Here is a 22,611-nt window from a genome sequence, read left to right as displayed (position 1 = left end):
CAAACCGGGGGAAAACCAAGTAGATTTTGGTGGCAAGATGGTTACCGAGTAACACAGTCGAATGGACCCTCCTCCCTTCTGACCCTCCATGGATTACCTTACCTGTTGCCAGTTGTGAATGCAGATGTGGAAGCTGCTTGACTCAGAGGACTGTCTGCAGCTCGGAGGCACTGCAGCTCGTGTGATTCTGCCAGTGGTTTGACAGGTCTGGAAGGCGATTGCGCAGCGTACTGCTCTTGGCGTGTTCATCAGTTTGTCTGAGGAGCCTTGTTAGAAAAGTCAGACCATTGTTACAACCCGGATAGCTCCCAAACCAGCGTGCATCCCAAAGCCACGAGAAGGAGGTACCACAGGCAGGACCCAGGGCCCTTCAGCAATTGTGGAAGACATGTCAAAAAGCCCACTTGTGAACAGGCTGCCTGAGAAGATGAGGCGGATGCTGCCGGGCGAGATAATGCCCTGCCAATGCTAAATATCCCCCCCACTGCACCTACAGGATCCTGTTTACCTAGGGCTAGCTCTGGGAGAGACACAGCGGGAATCACCAATATAACCGTGAGTTCTGGGTTGCAACATGATGTGAAACTTGTTAAAGGTTTACTATCTTTGAACTATCATTATGCAGGCAAACTGGAGGCAGGCCCCAACAGATTGGGCTCACCCGATAGATCAAGGCTGGTTAGTTATAGTACTTATTTGTTACCTGATGGGGCTAAAGCACTCAGTACTGGGGTGGCATTACTCATCGAAGAGGTGGTGGTAGTAGAGGGTGCAATGAACAGGGTGGATGAGTTTGCTGGGGAGGGGGAGATTCCCTGATTGCATATCTGCGAGTGTTCTTGTAAAACCTATATCCCCTATGCACAAAAAGGAGGGCCCTCCTATAATTGAGGCTTAAGCAGAGCTTGAGGCAGGGGAGAATTTCTTTTCTTTGTCTGATCAGTCAGAGTGGAGAGGAAGATTTAGGAGGTACATTTAGTGCATTTCAAGGGAAAATGTGCTGTCTCTAAATTATAGTGCACCATCACATCATGCTTTAGTAATATATTATTAAAAGTGAGTTTTTATACATGAACTGATACATATTCCCGCCCCTCCCTGTTGACAATGCTGTTGGTGAACTAAGAGGCAAGTCAGGGGTCATGTGTACCCTTTATGTGGGCTTAATTCTTGGAGCAAACTTTTAGTCTATTAAATCAAAAATGTTTTTTTGTATGACAGAAATGCTGAACTCATATTTGAAGATGCTCTCATATGTGATAATGAAGAAGAAGGTTGCTACATAAAATATAAAGATTTGCCTAGGATCACACAATTTGACACCAGTTTACGGATCAAGTATATTACAGTTAGTTAATAGGCAAGCGGTGGCTAGGCCAGTTAGCGCAGCACACGTGTATCTATATGTATATCTCCAAAGAATGAATTATCAGTTCAAGGAGGGACATGGCAGCCACCCACCACTGAGCAGTAGAGGTAATAAAACCCCCTGTACACAAACTCTGGTACCTCCCGAGCTACTCCTTCACACTGTAAGACTAAACTACATTCACAAAACAGATTAGTTGAAAATAGATCATTGCAAAAAGTACAATATAGCCATGATTTCTCTTGTTTATTTGTCGTCTTCAGAGCAGATCCACACACATAGCCATGTTATTCCCATGAACTTTACACAATTCTTGTAGGCAGTTCTCTTGAATTCCACAAAGATCGCAGAGCCAACACGTGTTTCATCGTAATGGCAGTAAGACAACGACTTTGTAGGGGGCTACAACAGATGCATAATACAAAATTAATTGGAACAGGGTCTGATATATATATATTGATCAAACCGTGATGAAAGTACCTATTCTCCTTTTCAAATAGAAGTAAAGAAACAGTGGTACAGAAGACTCGTTTCCAGAAAATCAAGCAAGTGAGAATAACATCATGTCGTAAAATATGAAGGAGTGAAGTTGTGAATAAAAGGGATGACTTATGATCATTCGTGTAAAGAGTCTTTATGCTCCATGCATACCAATATGATTCACCCCAGGTGCAATAATTCAAATACAAAGTCGATCCCTCAAACTCTCACCAAAGTGTTCAAAACAATGCACTGTAAATCACATATCTTAATCCCGACGCATACGTCCGTAGATGCCAGAAATATTCAGCTAGAAAAAGAAAATCATGTATTCTTCAACATACCAACAACACCAACGGTGCCCTATTAGCTAAACCCACTACTAAGTGTTCATACCCAAATTAAAATCGCTCCAGATCCAAAGTCAAATAAACATGTTTATCCTGAGCAGAACCATATGTCCCAAAGTACCAGTACAGTAAAACCTATAATTTCAAAAAGATCGAAAAAACAATCAGACCGCTGTACACCATACTTGAAACATTACTAAATAGGCCCCCCTTTCGAAATTATTTGTTGTTATGCCCATCAGACAAATAAACAAGAGCATTCATAAATATTTTGGACTTTTTACATGTAACTATTTTCAACTAATCTGTTTTGGGTTGTTAGTCTTACAGTGTGAACGAGTAGCTCGGGGGTACCTGAGTATATATATTACAGTTAGGTTGAGTAGATTATTCAAGTTAGTGGACGTGCAGGTCTAGTAACATTTTAATGATTTTTCGAGACCTGTATAGCATATAGAGGGATGCTATGAATATTCTTCTTTTGTTGCATATTGCTGTTTGAATGCTATGAATATTATTGTCTATCTGATTGTTTATCTAGTTCGTAGTGGTACCGGCGTAATTTAAGATGGCATGTTTTTTTGATTGTTCATCATTGGGAATCGGTTGGCATGAGGGTTGGATTGCGCATGGAGGCTTTTTTTCTTTGCTTTCTTTCTTTCCTTTTTTTCTAAGGGGGGACAGATCCAGGAGGCAGGTACATCACCATCCAAAGACCTGGTGGGTCCAATTGCCTTCAGTAGGTGGTTGAGGGGCAGGGGACCAGATGGAGAGGCTGAACGGAGGGAGGGGGTGGTTACTGGGGAGGTGGGGCTTTGGGAGGATTAAGGGGGGAGGGCACTGTAATGTTCCTTGGCAGACAAAGCTATACCCAAACGTTTTCTAAAAGCATTTTGATAGGCTTATTCTCAGCGCATGTTTTATATTGTGAGACTGAATGAGTAGCATGTTGTCATATTGGCGTTGGGTGTTTCTTCATGGCAAACTCAAATAAGCTGGGGAATGACTGAACAGAGATTTAGCATTTGTACCACTGATATTTGTGGTCTTAATGATAGAGACAAGAGAAGCAAGGTGACACTAGGATTAAGGCTAATGAGAGCCGACGTGATGTGTGTTTAGGAGACGCATGTCCCATGGGGTAAGAAAATATATTTTGCTAATCTTGGGCTATCACTTCTTGGCTGCACTTGTCAATGCTCTGCCTCAAGAGGGGTTGCAGTCCTGGCTAACAAAGTTCAGTGCTTGGCGATACAATGTGTAGCTGACAAATTGGGCAGGTGGGTTATTATTGCTTGTTATGTGGGAGAAGGGAGGTTTACTTCATGCACCTGCCTATGGATCATACTTAGACAAGGATGCTATTTTTGATTATCTGAATACTGAGCTCTCTTCTTAGCACCCCTATTAATCTGTGTGGAGAGTTTAATATTCGTTTAAACACTAATGAAACCAAAGGAGGTCTGCCCTGTTCTGAAACTTACGCTGGTAGGAAAGCATTGATATACTGGGCACTGCATTAGGCGGTCAAGGATCAGGGGCTTTATATTGTATGGGATCGGTTAAAGGCACCAGATCCAGGATATACATTTTTCTCTCATCCACACAACAAATAGGTCTGTCTAGACAATTTTTTGAGTTTACCTCTCTTATCAGCTGGGTAGCAATCAAAAGGTTTCCCAGAGCATTATCAGACCATAACCCTTTGTTTTGCAGTTGTCGTAAGCTGGGCTTGTGAAATCATGTGGAGGCTGGTCATTTGATTAGCAGCTCCTGCTTGACCAAATATATGTAGAGCATATGTGTAAGTGGATTAATACATGTCTTGGCTTTAACAGGGGCACAATATCTGCTAATATTTTGTGGGATGTGCTAACAGCAGGAATTAGGGGTGAAACCCTAGGCCAGGGTTCTGCAAAGTCGTCCTGGAGAGTCGGGTCCATGCCAGGTTTTTAGCATATCCATATTTAGAAAAAAGATGTTTCAGAAATCTAAATTTTTCTAAATGTTGATATGCTAAAAACCTGGCATGGACCCAGCTCTCCAGGACCAACTTGCAGAACACTGCCCTAGGCTTTAGCTTGTTTCAACAAAAACAAAGATGGGCTAAGATCCAAGAGCTATATTAAGAGATCTCTTTATTGGAGGAGTGCCAGACCACGTTAATTATTGGAAAGCTAGGCAGCAAATCAGAAAATGGCCACTTTGAGGGCTAGGATAACCCAATATTTTAGCAAGGAGGTTGCTGCAAATTACCGCAATTATAGGGTGGAATGTTATGAATATGGCGAGAGCACTGGCCATATGCTTGTGCTGAGCATTTGACAAAAACAGAGAGAAAGAGAGATAGAGACTATTTATGACCCCCAGGGAAGTAAAGTTGTCTTTCTGGCAGGATTTCATTAGGATTTTTAGAGATTACTATGAGAATTTGTACACTGAGGATACAAATTCTCCTGTGGATGGATATGAAGCCATACTGGGTGCCTCAGATGAATATAGAAATAAGCTGTGTGCAGAGAATCGGGCAGAATTGGGACTACCTATTTCTTCCGAGGAAACATTGGAAACGACCAGGTCATTAGCCAGGAGGAAAGCTGTGGGGCCGGATAGTTTGCTCCTGGATTTTTTCACAGTGTTTTACAGTGTACTTTCTAAAGATTTCCTTTCTGTATTTTCAAAGGTGCACTCATGGATGATTCCTCTCTCATAGGAAACAACTGATATTTTTATATGTAAGAAAAAAGTAAAATCTCCTCTTACCCCTGGATCCTATAGGCCCATTTCTTTAATAAATGCTGATGCTAAAGTCTATGCAAAGGTATTGGCAAATATGTTAGGCAGAGTTATCTCCATCCATAGCTTTATTCCCAGGCAAGGTACGGTGGATCACATTAGGAAGGTAATTGCCCTGTTTGAAATCGCAGAAGCCACGAGGACGCAGATGGGTTTAGTATTAACCTTACGCACAAAAGGTCCAGGATTCATTAAATCAGTTGAAGTGCTGTATCAGGCTCCTACAGCACAATTGTGGAGAATGGGGGCGAAATCCGATTGTATAGTGATTACCAGGGTACCAAACAGGAGTGTCCCTGCTCACCCTTACTGTTCACGCTTTATATTTGCTATTTTATAACACTGTTAAAGGGCAACAAATTGAAGTCTCTACTGGTGATGCAGGCAGAATATAAAGTATTCCTATATGTGGATGATATAGCACTGGTTACAGCGGATCCCCCAACTGCCCTTATGGAAATAGGAAAAGCTGCCAAGCACTATGGGATGTTTTCTGTTACAAGCAGTGCTTTAAATGGGCCGGTACTCTCCGGTACTGAGTACCGGCACTTTTTTATTTTGAGAGGGAGAGTACCGGCATATCTCAAGAAAAACGTAATACTTTTCATTGGAGAGTACCGGCACTTCTCAGAAACAAGCAGGTACTCTATTACAGAGTACCTGCACTTCTATTTTTCCATTTAAAGCACTGGTTACAAGTTTAATGAGGGGAAGACTCAGGTGATCTACTCTAAATGAATGGGATTTGTGGATCAGTGGGTGGCAGGACAAGTGGTGTATCTAGGGATTAGAATTACAGTGCAGGTGGATCACTTAGTCAGAGAAAATCTAGCTCCATTGCTAAGCAATATTGAGCAGGAACTCACAACCATTAGCAACCTGCATCTCTCACTGGTGGGAAGGTGCAAGGTGTTAAAAATGACAATATTACCACTAGTGCTATATTTGTTTAGGGCTGTTCCATTGGAGATCAGTAGATCCTGGCTAGTCAAACTCGAAAGTGCCTGTTTTGGTTTTCTGTGGGAATTCAAAAAGCCCAGAAGGGCAGCAAAGCTCCTGGTTGTTCCCAAAGATCCAGGGGAATGGGTGTACCCAACCTCACGTTTTATTATTGGTCTTGTGTGCTTCAAAACATGGTGCTTCAAAACATGGGGATTCTTATTTCCAGTAGTACCGCTAGATTAAACACTGCCAAAGCCCCCACAATATATGAGTTAATGCTAGTGACAGATGCCGGGGGTTGTTTTCTTGACAATCGTGAACCCAGCGATTTTAAGAGGAGTATACAAGTTGTGGTGAAGAATTGCAAGGACAGTTGGTATTACTAGGTTTAGCTGCTATACACCTCTTTGGAGCTCTCCGGCCTTCCATCTGTATTTCGCAATGGAATTTGTAGGAAATGTGCATGGAATGGCGTAATGGTAATGGGTGATCTTTAGGAGGAGGAGCAGCTGTATTTGTTTTCCGAACTCCAGAATATTTATGGTCTTACTAGAGGTGACTTCTTTAAATTTTTACAGATACAAGATTTTATATTTAGGTTAAATAAGAGTCAGTTCTCTGTCAGCCAAATCCCTTCAATGGAGGCTAGTATAAAGGGGGCTAGGATCGGAGTTATGTACAAATAATTGATTAAAGCACTTCTGGACGATCTTTTCAAAATAGTAAATGGGGATCTAGGATCAGGGTAGAGAGACTGGTGCTCCAGGAGTCACTGGACATTGGGGGCAAGGTTCTCCTAATGCCTGGGTTAAGGAGCCAACATTTTAAAACATTATTTGGTCTGTATTACACGCCATCTAATTAATATAAATGGGCCACAAGACCTGATGACAGGTGCCTTCGGTGTTGCGCCAAGCAGGCGGAGATTGTGCATATGTTTTTTTCATGTCCTGCATTAAACATCTTTATTTGTGAGATTTGGAATTTTATGAGTTCCATTCTGTGCGAACAGTTTCAGATTACTCCCTGTGATGATGTTATTAGGGGTTAAGGGTAGTATGAGGAGTAACGGTTCTCTTGAAAAAGAGGTGTATTTGCGATTTGTTGCCATGGCTGTTGCACGATTCTGCATTGCCTCAGGTTGGTTAAGTCTGGAGGCACACACCTTTATGGAATGGAGGTCTCGGTTGCTGGTTTGTACTGATCTGTACTGTATTTACACATATGCCTGCTGCTATAACCTATTGTATCTGTAGGGTAATGCCCTTGCCCTCACATTTTAAATGCAAATAAAACAATTGTCTAAAATGGATCACAAATCCGCTCTTTTTGGATTGTTTCATATATGAAAGACACATATTCTTGTGAGAAATCTTCCTTTTCATATTTTGTTTGTCAACATATTTGGTTTCATAATCATGCCGCATTTTTATATATAATAAACGATTTATCCTGCATAATAAAACTGACTAATTGAAGCAAACACATTATTGTCAATGGCTTCTGTAGAATCTTATCATATTCTTTATGGTTTGCAGGGAAGTTATAGCCATAAATAATTTTCTGGAAACTGCTGCTGAAAAAGAGTTTCAAGGCAAAGTAAAGCTGTGCCACTTTATTGAGAATCTGCTTCAGCGAGTTGATTTGGCAGAAAAGCAATTGGAGTATTATCAAATTCAGAAGAACGCCATACACAGAAGCCAGAACACCAAAGAACCTGTGGTAGGAGCAGACTAATTCTTTGTGTTTACATGTTTTATCTTTGCATGGACAAAATGGGACAGTCAAAATGTAATTTCTTTATGTTCCAGTTTTAATATCTATATTAGCTCTTTCAGTGCATTTCTGGTGTCTAATTTAATACAGGATCATTGTTTCCCTGGTCATAGGCCTCTACAATGTTAAGCAATCCATTGGCCTTTAGTGACCAATAAATTAGTAACTTTGCACACACAGGATTACACCTATGAATGGGCGCAGAGTTGCTACTTTTTGCAATTCACAAACATTCCCAGCAGGACATCTCGAATGCTGCACCAGGCCCAGGTTTTCAGGCACACTACTAGCAATGTCATGTGACAATTCCTAGAGGACTCTTATTCTTGATGTACAGAGTTCTTCCTAGCATAGAACTTCACACAGGGCAATAGAGTTCACTGTACAAATGCACAGGGGTTTTTGTAGGAAACATCTTTCTACAGAGAGGAAGCTCTTCCTCTATGCACCCATCAAATCTGGTGGTGATTTGTTCCCTTTTCCATTCTGGACCGTGAGTTAATCCAGTTCCTAGCTGAAGTAAATCCTTCCACCGTTTGTAGGGTGGAAAAGTGTTAGATAGGAGTTTGAAAATGTTGTTGATGCGTGTTTGTGTGAGTTCCCCAACTTACAAGGCAAATGACACCTTGGAACGCCCCTTTTAACCCCTTCAGTTGGATTTACTACCGCACTCGAGAAAAACACTTCAACAAAGCCACCCTCAAAATCATAGTAACAAAAGCCACACATAGGCATGCCAGTATAACTTATATGTACACTTGTTTGGAGCTGTATGTGAGGCACTGGTGGATATCTTTCTAGTGTGTGTGTGTGTGTGTGTGTGTGTAAAAACATAAAAAAGAGTAAAATTGGCATTGGCTCAGAATATGTATCTCTCAGATTCACCAAAAACTCAATAGGAAAATATTGTCTCTTCCTGAACAATTATGCACAAAAATGGGGTATATTACAACACCACACAATAAATATATGCAGTACCGTACATAATTGTACGTTTTATATCTTAACACATGTCATTTATACATATAGCAAGCGCTAAGTTACTGAGTCATGTTCTGTGCACTTAGGATTATTGTGTCTCATTCTTGGAAACAATGTGTCATCAGAAGAAGCAGTACCAGTAGATACCAAGTGCATGGGACATCATTTGGTTGACTAAATCAAAGTGAGGGAGTGCCCTTTAAGACATAATCAACTAATTATCAGTTTAATTTTAAGTGTTTAAACATCTGCCTGCACATTCTGCACTATCCTCACCTATAGCTATTGGTTGGTACCTGAAATTATGTGTCTACATGTACTGTGTCTGTAAACGTGATAAGATACCATTATCCATCAATATCAGGGGGCACCCTGGCGCCTTTTCTGGTTATTTTAGTTGTACTATGTTTGATAGTAGCAGATTGGAAGTTTTATCAAGTCAATGTTATGAAAGATGGATGTGGCCAAATCATTACTACTACAGATGAGGAAACTGTTCATGCTAGCTAGATATGCAATAAGACATCAGTGGTTCCCAACCTGTGGGCCGGTGACCCCTGGGGGTCCGCGAAGCCTCCTCAGGGGGTCCGCGACTGCTTAAAAAATGTAATAATATTAGGTTCCAGCTATCAGCAATGACTCAGTGCGGGTCCCCGTGCTCCAATAATGATTCAGTGGAGGTCCCCGGGCTCCAGTATTGATAAAATGGGGGTCCACAGAAGTCAAAAGGTTGGGAACCACTGCACTGAGTAATACAGTTAGGAAAATTGGGGCTGTAGTTTTCATTTTTATAGCAAGATTTTAAATCATTTACTGCTTTCTCTCCACAATGTTCTATTGATTTAAAAAAAATGCAATTGCAGTTCGTTCTCTGTTAGATTACGCTTCTATATTTGCACAACCATGCATTTGCATTTTCTTTTATAACACTGTAGTTACAATCATTGATTATGTAATAATATATTGCAGCTCCCGTATATAAAGATAAATGTTTAACCTGAGTGTAGATTTGCTTCATATGAGGTTTTAAAATGTGTGCACACGTTTCGACCTTTTGGCTGGGTTTGTGCTATCTATCTATCTATCTATCTATCTATCTATCTATCTATCTATCTATCTATCTATCTATCTATCTATCTATCTATCTATCTATCTACCTGTCTATCTATCTCTCTGTATTTATATGTATACATATATATTCACTGAAAAAACAAAGGTTTCAGGTACCTTATAGTTAGGTTCTGAATTTACACATACAAAACCATAGAAATTCAGTAGTTATAGGTATTTCAAGTAACTATAACTCGCACCCTAAGGTAACTATAACTCGCGCCCTTGCCATGCACAATTTTCTCATCAATAATTTTATTGCAAATGTTGCAGTGATAATATCAACGGTTCCATAGAAGGTGTCATCAATGATATAATATGTGGGGTAGTTAGCTGTGCATGGGGATGGCGCAAGTTATAGTTAGCTTGGGGCGCTAGTTACAGTTACTTCAAGTAACTCTAACTGCTGAATTTCTATGGTTTTGCATGAGTACATTCAGAACCTAACTATAACATGTGTGTAACCTTAGTTTTTTCAGTCAATTTAAATTTTTTTAAACAAAAAGTAATTTTAATTACTATATGTTAATCCAACCACCTACACACACGGCCAAAGGCCATGCATGGCGCGGTCCTGCAGCCAAGCCCCTATAACAACCCAACCCTGTGCTGCGCACTGCCTTTGACCGTGTGCAGCAGAGGTTGGCCATGGGGCCTGTCTTTGTCAGTGGATCTCTGAGAGGGTGCGTGAGTGGGTCTGAAAGTGGGTGTGAGTCTATGAGTGGGTCTGATGGGTGCATGAGTGGGTGTGTGAGTGGGTGCATGAGTCTCTGGGTGCATGTATGAGTGAATTAGTGTATGACTGAGTCTGAATGTCTTTTAAAAAAATGTTTTTCACCATGAGTGATATTTGCGTATTATTCACAAAAATTCTTGATTAATTTGTGAATGTCACACATGAGGAAAAAAAATATTTAAAACCCATAATTTGACCCTCAAACACTCCTACATCCCACCTCAGGGGTCAGGATACCTCCACCCTGACCCATTATGCTACTTTTCAGTTTGATTTTCATCCCCCGCGACCATGTCTCAGTACATTAAAATGGCAGCCGCAACTTTTTTTTCAGGTTGTGGCCAGCCAATTACAGCACTTCTATTTACGCATACACTCGTGAATATTTACAAATTATTCCTTCGCGCCTCTATATATCTATATTTTTTTTCTTTTAGTATCTTAAAGGCTACAAAACGGATTTAGTTCAAACAAGAAAAAGGTTTCCTTCTGGACCAAAAGCTACCTTTCTGCCAAATTTGGTGTACTTCTGTTAAGCAACTCAGGCTGTAGTCGTGTTCAAAACCCCTATGGGAATAAACACAGGAAATTAAACTTTTGTGAACCCCCTATTCCTTGGCTCCCGCTTCACGGATCACCCCGAAACTTCCCATGCATAACAAGATTCTCTCAAATATTTTTTTGTAAAATTTTGTGAAGATTCGGGTAAACGATATAATCAAGTCAAAAAACACTACCTATGGAAACTTGGCCCTAGCTGTAACTACCTACAGTCCAGTGCGTAACAAAGGTCCCCACAGCCCCCGTGATGCAAGGGGGGCTGCCCAAACACCAGGGCCCCCCCTCAGCACAGTATCCAGGCCAACAGCTCCTGATTGAGTCCAGAGGTGGGATAGCCCTCCATGTACTTTGTGTGTTTTGGGTGCCCTCAAGTTTTGTTACACCAGTGCTACTGGAGACCGCTAGTAGGATATATATATATATATGCATATATATATATATATATAGTAGACCTGACAGCCTTAGGGTGGTCTTCCTGCCAACTTATTGCTGCCTCCCTCCATTTTCTGACCACTTTTTCGCTGGCTTTAGGACTCATTCAGCTTACCACTGCTAACCAGTGCTGAAGTGCTTGTGATCTCTCCCCTATGCATGGTAACATTGACTCATACCCAATTGCCATCTTTAATTTACTTCTATGTCCCTAGTAAAGTGAACTACATGTGCCCAGGGCCTGTAAATTACATGCTATTGGTGGGCCTGCAGCACTGATTGTGCCACCCACCTAAGTAGACCCTTAATCATGCCCCAGGCCTGCCATTGCAGAGCCTGTGTGTTCAGTTTTAAACTGCTGTGTCAACCCGGCAAGTTAACCCTCTTGCTAGGCCTAAACCTTACATATAGGTCACACCTAGGGTAGGCACTATATGACCCACAGGGCAGGGTGCAATGTATGTAAAACGCAGGACACATACTTTTAAGTTTTGTATGCCTGATAGTGAAATACTCCCAAATTAGTTTTTCACTATTGCAAGGCCTATCTCTCCCATATCACAACATTGGAATTACCTTAACTTACATTTTAAAATCACAACTTATGGTGAAGTCAGATTTTAAATTTACAGTTCTGAAAGTGTCACTTTTCTAAAGTTAGCATTTTCTTACTTTAGATATTTGGTGCCTACTCCCTGTCTTCATTACACATCTCCAGTGGGATGACAGCTGGGCTTGTACACAGCCACACACAAATGGAGGTTTAGTGTGACTAACAGCCAATCAACATCCTGATGGGTCATCCTGGACAGGATGGGAGGGATGAGAGTGAGGCGCTTCACCTCAGAAGTAGTTTGGGGTCTCCTGAAATCAAGCTTTGGGCTCTTCGTGAATGGGCCACCACACACTGGAACTGTGCCACTCGCACGAAGAATCAGCATGCCTTTGCAAGTTAATTTCTTTGTACAGCAATTATTGCTGCTCATGACCGCGAGGCTGCAGCTCAACCGTCTGCAGTGCCCGGCTGACTATTCACCCTCAGCGGACCACTGCCAGCGATGCTCTTCTTGCTCACCGGCGAACTTCTCCCCCACAAGCGGGACACTTGGCTCAATCCTGAGAAGGTAAAATTTCATCAGGACTTACCTGGGACTGTATCTGGCGTGCACTCAATTGCTCTAGGCCTGAACTTTTGGAATTGCCCCAGGCTGGCACAACCAGATAGGCCCGGTTAAAGCTTTATGCTTTTGAGCACTATCTTGCATTTTAATCTTTAAAAATTCAAATATTGACTGCTACTTACTGTACTTCTGAGGTTTTGGTCTTATTTTGTTCATACAATTAAGCTTTGTTTTTCTAACCCGGCATGATGTCTTGTTGTGTGGTGTTTTCACAGTTTTACTGCATAAATACTTTAAACATTGCCTCTTAAGTTAAGTCTGACTGCTGTTTGCCAAGCTACCAGAGGGTGAGCGCAGGTTAATTTATGGTGTCATCTGTCTTGCCCTGACTATGATTGTGATTCCTGCTTGGAGAGGGTGCACTCCACTGCCAACCAGAAACCCAGTTTTCAACAGTATATCTCTATCTATCTATCTATCTATCTATCTATCTATCTATCTATCTATCTATCTATCTATCTATCTATCTATCTATCCATCTATCTATCTATCTATCTCTCTAAAACTTACCAAGAAAGTTCAAATTTCTTATTTGTCTTGTTAGTGTATAGAAAGTGTTGGGGTGGTCCGTCAAGCAGGGACCGAGAAAAAAAGGGGCCCCCAAAACACAAAATTGACATAGACTTTTGTCACACGCGTTTTCGCAAAAACCGCTGAAAGGAATTACACCAAATTTAGCAGAAACCTAGATCTTGGTACGCTAATTGTGCTTTTTATGATTTGATGTACGTTCAGTACTTTTTGAGATATTAAGGGTTATGGATATTTGTATATCTGGACTGTTGGGTTTGAGGGACTCTCCTTCGAGAGTCCCTCATACCCAGTTTAAAAAAATGTATTGTTTTGATTGGTCCCTGGAGCTTTTTTCCCCAGACCGTTTCAGGCCCCCAGGTGTCAGACTCCCACAGGAGCAAGTGCTCTAATTTATGGCCGGGTATAGTTAAGGCCTTTTACCACCAAACACCACTCACCACCCCCCTCCCCCCCTAGCTTAATTTAAAATTCAGATACACTTCGCTTTGGGATTAGGGGGTCCTAAACGCCCAGACGTATTTTATTATTGACAAGACATTGTTAATCATAATAAAAATTATACACAGTAACCACAATCATATTCACAAAGTATTTACAGAGTTTTTTCAATGGATGCCTAGCCTTACCAGGGTACGTTAATACATCCTCATTCCTGCCACTGACTAAAAAACTGTTTGTTCCTGCGTACTCATTGTTGGTGGTTGTGAATGAGATCACAACTGTTTTCTAGTAATCCAAATCCTGCACCTCCTTACGCTATGAATCCGAGGGGTAGGATCTCCATCAGGGTGTTCTCATACCTTTCCAAACTGGATTGCTGTGGAGGGGGCTCACCTGGTTGCTAGGATATCTACCTTGGGTGCCCCTGCTACCCTCAGACTCCACCGCCCCCAAGGACCAGTGCTCGCTTCAGACCTTCTGCGCATGTGCGGGTGGTTGGCCCTAAGGGTCAGATTCCAGCGACCGCTCGCAACCACCCACGCCCCTGTATGTCGTCCTCACTTCCCTGCCAGCACCCCTTGGAGGGTCCAATTAGCTTGCCACACAGTTTCTGTAATAAAAAAGGTACCCATTTGTATTCCCAGTCATGATCTCACCCCGCCACATGCCCACATTGTTGTCCGATGATGTGGCCTTCCTCCACCACCCTCCCCGCAACAGAGGTCACGTACGCTGACATAGCCAGGCAAATACATTCTTCAAAAACATTTCATAGCTGACTTGCGAAAGATGGACTCAGTCCTGCAAGAAAAATCCCTCTCCTTTAATGCAGCCATGCGAGACCACAGCCAAACTTAATTGAGTGAGCCGCAGCCCGCCTCGGCCAAAGAAAGAGATACGGAAAGCAGCCTTCGATGCACGTGACGCAAAGTCACTCCTTGTAAATAGTTCACCTGCTCGTCGGACATGTGAATGTCCGATTAGCCACACCTTGGTGGCCCCAGCAATTCCTGTGTGTACCGAGTCTTCTGGACCATCAACCACTTGTCGTGGGCATCTACAAAGAGTACAGAGAAAGCAAGGTGTCAAGGACATGAACTCATAGCATATGCAATCTCTCATATCGCTTGTAGCAATCCGATGACCACCTACCAATCCTCTTAACTGCTGCTCCAGGGAATCCCATTGCCGCAGCTGCCGTGGCTGTCCCTGTCCTAAATGAGTGAGTGACAAAGTAAGAGGTGTCAAAACCTGCTGCCAGAAGAGAGCGCTGGAGCACCTTATGAGAACTGGTACCTAGTAAGTGGCGTGCCGTCTGTATGTACCAAAACCGCACCCATTTCTAGCAGTGTGAGTTGTGCTAGGAAGACCACTAAGTTACGTATAGGACAACACACACTACCCAGGGCTCTATGCAGTAGGATGTGGTCCCCCTTCCCATCGGGAGCGGGGGACGGTGATCACCAGACACCCAGATCCCTCTGGTCAATGAATATCTGCCAACTGCAGACACCCAGAGGTGTCCCTTTTATTTCACACGACCAGGTTGCCCAATCTGATAGCCCCATAAAAGGCCAGGGTAAAGGCTGACTTAAATAAGGCAACCTCCCAAGGAGAAGTATAAATGTGATCCAAAGTGACTAGCAAGACCTCCAACTTTGCTGCATCTATGGACCGCCTAGAGTCTAACTTAGAGCCCTGAATGCTCTGCCAGCCCTTAAAGGCCCTTCTAACCATAAATGATTTTGTACCATCGGGCACCCCCATAGTTGCGCAAAGAATGAAATAGCAGCAGAGTGACGTCTGGCACATGCAAGTGACTTCCCCTCTGCCCTCAAAAACTCTAAAAATTGCAAGATTGAAGACGGATCAAAACAATCGGATGATACCGCCCCATCCCGGAAATTAATATACGCTTCAATCACTCCCTGATAAGCCTTTTGTGTTCTGGGTGCTAAGCTGGCTGCCACAAGGTCCAGTATTCCTTGGCACCAATTTGCCACAGATGTTCTGGAAAAGGCGTTGGGAGACCTGAAAACCTGCATCTTAAATTGGGAGCGTGCGTATTCAACACAGCAGGTAAGTGCTTAGCTCTGAAGGTCACATTCAACCTTAAACACAGTAACACTATCTCTTTCAGCAGCCTTAGGATCATCTTGCATCTAGCTGCTTGCTGGTTAATGCACTCAACCACTGACCTGTTATCTGATCAGAGAATCACAGACTGGTTCCAAAATCCCTCTGGACAAATTGACAAAGCCACTAGAATTGGGAATAGTTCCAAGAAACCAATGTTAGCTACGAGGCCCACTTGGACCCAGTATAAGGGCCATCGCTGAGCGCACCAGGCCTTACCAAATATAGCCCCAAAGCCTTCGCTGCCTGCTGCGTCTATGAAAAGGCCCAATTCTTCATTCGATCTAGGCGTACTGGCCACACTATCGTCCCATTAAAGTCACGTAGAAAGGTCTCCCAAATCCTCATATATTGTTTGACTTCATTGGAAAGCCTTGTGGGATGATGCTTGACTTGCAACCCTGACATGGCCTGAGCAATGGACAGAGAAAAGGGGCGCCCCATGGGTATGATTCGCAGCGCAAAGTTGAGCTGTCCATCCAAGCACTGCAACTGATGAAGTGTCACTTTCTGCACCCTCAAACAAGACCACAACGCATGTGAGAAAGACACCACCTTCTCCCAAGGTAATGTAGACACACCTGCCACTGAATCCAACTCTATTCCCAGGAATTCAATCATAGAACAGGGGCCCATTGTCTTTCCCTCTGCCAGCAGGACCCCCAACTCCCAAAAACCTTCAATGCTCCAGCACATTGATTAGATCCAGCAGGACCCAGGAGAAGGAAATCATCCAAGTAGTGCAGAACCCATCTGTGCCGTGTCCTGTCCCTAAATACCCACTCCAAAAAGGTACTAATCTCGAAATATGAACATGACAAAAAGCAGCCCATAGGCCTAACCTATAAAAGTAATACCTTCCTTCCCACTGGAAACCCAACAGATGGAAGTCATTGGGATGCACCTGCAACAACCGAAATGCGGATTCAATGTCAGATTTCACCATCAAAGCCCCAGGCCCTAGTTCCTGTAGCATTTGAATTGCTGGTTCCAAAGAAGCATACCTAACCGAACACAATGCCCCATCCATGGCCTCATTCACCTATTGCCCCTTTGGAGCAGAGAAATTGTGAATCAGTCTGAATTTCACTGGTTCTTTCTTGGGAACTACGCCTAAAGGAGAACAAACAAAACCCTGCATGGGCATTTCATCAAAAGGTCCTGCTACCCCCCCAAATCCAGTTCCTTTTTAATTTTTGCCCTCACCAACCCGGGGTTGGACCGCAGAGACAGCTGATTCTTGCAATGGGGTGAGCCTACATAGTCTTGGGATGATAGTCTGAAACCGTCTTTAAAGCTCAAATACAACACATGCACAGCTGCTTGGTTGGGGTAAACATTAAGCAAGGGACCATAGCCAATATATTGACGGGTGGACGAAGCCTTAACAAAAAAGGAAACCGTTCGACCCTTACCCACCAAATTGTCAGTCTTGTTTCTTGGCACCCTCATCCTGCAATTTTTTTAAACACTTGAATTCAGGGTGGAAGGCCTGGCCACAAAAGAAACAGCAGTGTTTGAAACAGCATGTACCGGGAGACCGCGAGCAAGTGCTCCAGTTGAAGTCCCAGCAGGCCCCGCTCTTGGTCCCACGAAAGGGCTGATGACCAGGCCCCTGAGTGTGATTCATATAACGCAACCAAGTGATTATGTGTATCTGATCCAATCCCAATGACGGCTTATATTCCCTGATTCTCCTGAATTCCTTATTGCATTCTTTCCATGGCGTGCCTCCATACTCATAGTGCGCTCCCACGATCCTGTTCTGATAGCAAGCTAACTGGGCCCCTAAGTCACTGAAACATTCCGCTAGAATGGCCTGGTAAATGGAGAAGGCTCTCACCCAGTTGGACAAAGACTCCTCATCCTTCTTCCTTTGGGGCCCATGCCCACACTCTCTTGAATGCGCACACTCTTTGCAACACTTCACTTCCTCCTTTGTCGATCAGTAAATCAAAGATATCGATGTAAGTCACCTTCCAGATCTTCTCCCTCCTCTCTGCTGGTACATGTAGCCCCAATTGTTTATGCTCAGAGCAAATGTCCCCCAAGTCAGTAAGGGGAGAAGCGTGACCAGTAACTGAATTTGAGGTTCCCCGGGCCACTGAAGACATTGCTGTAGAGGTCACCACCGCTGGGGAATTAACCGATTGCGTACACGCTTGACACAGGAGTAACCGGTTGTACCATGGATGCTACAGCAGGTGTCACCTGTTACCACCCTGCAGGGATTGAGGACAAGGAGCTGGCCCCCTGCTTCCCCTACTACTGCTTGACCCTGGCCCTTTTTCCTTGGACCCCTGGCCACTCTTTGCAGTGCCTAACCGGGAAACCAAACGTCAAGCCTGCTCCTAACATCTCCCTCGCTAGCCCCTGACAATGGGCCCCTACCACAGTTGTAGACAGCAACCCTACCTCAGACAGCCATGGCAACACCGACGCCAAATGCCCCACAAGATCGTGCTGACTGGTCTCCCCCTCACTAGACGCCCCAGTGTCCCTACCCGTGACTGTGTTCACTGGTCCGACCACATTGCGCTGTCACCTGACTCATACCTCCACTCCAGGGTTGCCCCCCACCCACAACTGGGGATGCACTAACCCAGACTGCGTCAAAGGTAGATCGATGCTGTCCCCAACCTGCGCAGAGGTGGCCTCTGCCTGCTTCTCCCCAGCCCCTTTACCTTTCTTCTGCCCGTGCACCCTCTTCGGAGCGGGGGAACCCTTCACTAGGTGGTACTCCCGCTCGCCAGAGACCATCCTCCCGCACATATGCCCCACCCCTGTAGAAGATGGCTGCGCCTTCAAGGATGCTATGGCCTGGTCCATAGCATGCATCATAAACATCAAGGCCTCAAGGAGACCCTCCGTTCGCTACCGTTTCTCTGCCATGGCTCAAAACACAAGCAGCAACTCCTCACAGACCAATAAATAGGTCAAACAACAGTAAACAGGCCCCTATAAAGCACCCCCCAAACAGGCAAACAAAGTCTTGCCCCTATGAAACCCCCCTCAGGTAAAAAACACTAAGGCCCTCATTATGATAGTGGCAGTAAAAACCACCTAATGCCGCGGCGATGGCCGCCAAAAGACCGTCGCCGTGGATACCAACCGACTGCCATATTATGACCGTAGCTGGAATACCGCCAGAAGGATGGCGGAATTCCGGCTACAGTCATGGTGGTGGATGGTGGTAAGGTGGCGCTGCTGCCAGCAGCGGCGCCACGCCAGTAGACCACCGCAGACCGTATCGTGACCCATGATACGGCCTGGCGGTGTTCTGCTGGCAGATGCTGCTGCTGGCAGCAGCGCCCCGTCCCGTCTCCTGCCAGAGGACCCCCTCACAAAAGGTGAGTCGGGTGCTCCTACAGGGGAGGGGGTTGGGAGAGTGTTCTGTGTGTGTGTGGGGGGGGTGTATGTTTGTGTGTGCATGAATGCGGGTGTGCGTTGCATGTGATATGTGTGTGCATGTGTGGATGTGTGAGTGTGTGTATGTTGTATTGTGTGAATGCGTGTGTGCTTGTTTGTATGTCATTATGTTTGGATGTGTGTGGGAATGGATGAATGCATGCATGGGTGGGTATAAGTGTGTGTATGAGTGTGTGTGATGGTGCGCGAAGGTGCGTGTATGTTGGGGGGTCTGGAGGGAGTGGGAGGGAGCGGGGGGAAATCTGGGGAGGGGGAGCGGGGGAGGGAAGACCCTATTAGTGACAGGGATGAATTCCCTGTCACTGAAAGTGCCTACCGCCATGGTTTTCGTGGCAGTAAGGAGGCCACGAAAACCATCTCGGTAGGCGGGGTCATAATCTCGCGGGCGGACTGAAATCTCCAGCCCGGCAGCTGTTACAGCTGTGGCGGACAGAGTGGTACATTTGCGGTTTGGCTAGAGCCAAACCGCCAATGTCATATTATGGGGAGAAATACCTACAGCCTGTTGGCAGTACTTTTCTCCATAATACCGCCGTCCACCAGGGTCTTAATGAGGGCCTAAATCTAAAGGCTCCCTACACTAAACTACAAATTAGCCCTATCTAGCCACCGGTGCTCCCCACACAAAAATTGGCCTGCAGGCCGCTCACCCAGCAGCCCAGAAACCCCACCGGAGCCACCACCGAGAATAACTTGGGCTAGGTGAGCTCAGCTCGAACCCGTATGGCTTCCCGTGAGGCATGCTGGGACGCTTGCGATGGCTCCGTCGCGTGCATTCACCACTGTTCGCTCCGAACCTGAAAAAGAAGAAGAAGAAAGCAAACAAAAAACAACAAAAGGCTGTGGTCGCTGGGGCCCCTGGTCCGGTCATCCTTGGTACGCGACCCCGGAAGCACAAACAGTGCATCTGGGGCCGCAGCACCATTACAGCCAATAGGCTGTAGTTTTGTAACAAGGGCGGGGGCGTGGGAGCCTGCCACTCCCCGACCCCCCCCATCCACTGGGGCGTTAAATCTAATTGCAAGGGAGTAAGGCAGCACAGCTCACCTCCCTGAGCCTTAGAAGGCCCCAAGAACTCCAGTCCTCCCGACCACACTTAAGTTTAAAGGGAAGGAACTGCGCACCCCGAGCCTTTAAATGCCTGGAGTGAGGACTTCCTTCTAGTTACCATAGATGTGGGCAGATTCTACAACTTCATCAAACACAACATTGGTCTAAATGCTTGTGCATATTTCTTAAAACAAAGAAACGTGGGAAAACTACAGCATTTGAAAATGACAATGATTGAGATTTGTTCATCTCACAATATTTTCCTATTCAACCAAGACATGTATCAGCAATGCTGTGGCACCCTGGGGGATATCATTTTCATCAACGTTTGCAAATCTCAAAATGTGGTGGTGGGAAAAGGAGATAGCATGATGTACCCAGAATGAAAAACATCTGGAATGATCACAAGATAGTGAGGACATTTCTAATATGGCATGGGACACAAGAACAGTTTCGTTTAATACTTACATTTTCTAAATAACAATGAATGTGGTTTGAAATTCATGAGTACTACAGTCACAGAACAAATACATTTTCTGGATGTGACTGTGTACATTCAGAGTAATATGATTGAAACAACAGTTTTCAGGAAACCCACTGCAACCAATAGTGTCTTACATGGTACTAGTTTCTGTCCAAGAGCACTCATCAAAAGCATTCCATATAGGGAGCTATTATGCTTGAGAAGGAAATGCTCCAATGATGAAGATCTAATCAACAAGTGTGATGAAGTCTCCAAAAGAAATGTAAAAAGTCGATGTAAGTGGGATGACATTTAAAAAGCTTAGAACGAGTCAAACACATAACACACATGCAAACTCTAATTACAAAGGAAGATCATAAGAAAACATCACCCTCAAAGACGGAGCTAAGAATGATTCTAACATACAGTAAAGAAAGTTGAGTCGTTGTAAAAATACTGATAAAAACATTGGAGGATAATATAAAAGGATCCACACATTGGTGAGAAACTACGACAAATGCTGAAAATACCATACATGAAAGTTCTATCTCTTAAAGATTGGTTAGTTTACAGCCAACAATCTGCATCAACTTGACAAAAAAAACCTCAAACAGGATTTCTGAAGTGCCTGAACTGTTAAGCTTGCAAGACTGCAAAATATATGAAACAGATTGAAGACAGGAATAATCGACTGTTTATTAATAAACAGAGGATAACATGCACTTCTCAATTTCCAATGTATGTCATAGAATGTGAATGTGGTTTAAGATATGTTGGCGGTATAATATGCACTCTTAAGAAAATAATTATATAGCACATAAGAGCAGAGAAAGCCAAAGATGTGAGCTGTGCAATAGCAAGACACCAAATTAATCATCATGAAAGTAACTGGAAATAATTACCTTACTAAGGCATTGACATGATAACGAAAAATGAGTGAGGAGGAGAAAAAAACAACCTATGCACTAGAAACAAAATATATAATCAAACTCAAAGCAACCATATGGGCCCAACAATAATGAACAAATTAGTGTACATTTATGATTATGATACCAAAACGTTTGCAAATTCATCAGGTTCGGGTACATAATCAACAAAGTATGAGTGAATAGAGACAAGCTGAGCAAACTACAGATAGATGGCACTTAGGACAACAGTTTGGTGTAAACACACGTAATTACAAGAATCATAACATTAACAGTCCCAGGGAGTTATGCAAATTTCTCCATTAATTACTTTGGAGAATTAATTGTTAAGTGCTACATTTTTGGAAGATCATTACAGAATATTTTCTGTGTCACAGATGTGTTCTTACCATTAACAAAAGCAGTGCTATTTCATGCAAAAAAATTGTTTTTGGTATAGGAATGTTAAAGATTGTTTTATGCATATTAGTAATTGTATTACATATCCCAGAATGCTACATGGGAAGTAGAAAGGGATAGTAGTTAAAAATGGAAAGCAATGATGGACTCAACACTGTGAGAAAGACTGTGAGGGCCAAAACCCTTCAGTGGAGCCTCATTATGTGTCAATAAAACTTTTACTTATGAGTTCCTGGAGTGCAGCAGTACGTTTATGTTCTGGCAAAGATGAATTGTGCATGTGTGTGAGTGTGTATTTAATATTTTTTTAACCTTTGAATTTAAGAAAAACTATAGAAAAAGAAAATCAGAAAAGCACAATTTGCAAATAAAAATCTTCTACAATGCAGTTCTTACCACAATTATGACAACACATCCTTATATAACATAACATGTCCATACCAGGCTATTGGTCCCCTTTAGTTTCAAAATTACGGTTCAGTTTTTGATTGGAATTACTATAACTTGAGCAAATATTAC

At 43.5% G+C, this 22,611-nt stretch overlaps 1 protein-coding gene across 2 annotated transcripts in view; it reads left to right on the top strand.

Moving 5' to 3' along the window:
- ZNF365 (zinc finger protein 365) overlaps positions 1 to 22,611 on the top strand; it is a 304,942-nt gene that overhangs the window by 162,463 nt on the left and 119,868 nt on the right. For both annotated transcript variants that reach the window (XM_069240909.1, XM_069240908.1), the window contains exon 3: positions 7,476 to 7,659. In XM_069240909.1, coding sequence (XP_069097010.1) covers positions 7,476 to 7,659 — 184 coding nt within the window. The remainder of the gene's footprint in view (positions 1 to 7,475; positions 7,660 to 22,611) is intronic.

Source organism: Pleurodeles waltl, chromosome 6, assembly GCF_031143425.1.
Source record: "Pleurodeles waltl isolate 20211129_DDA chromosome 6, aPleWal1.hap1.20221129, whole genome shotgun sequence".
In the NCBI taxonomy this organism is placed as follows: Eukaryota; Metazoa; Chordata; class Amphibia; order Caudata; family Salamandridae; genus Pleurodeles; species Pleurodeles waltl.
The sequence above is the reverse complement of the archived record's forward strand: the minus strand, read 5'-3'. Positions and strand labels throughout refer to the sequence as shown.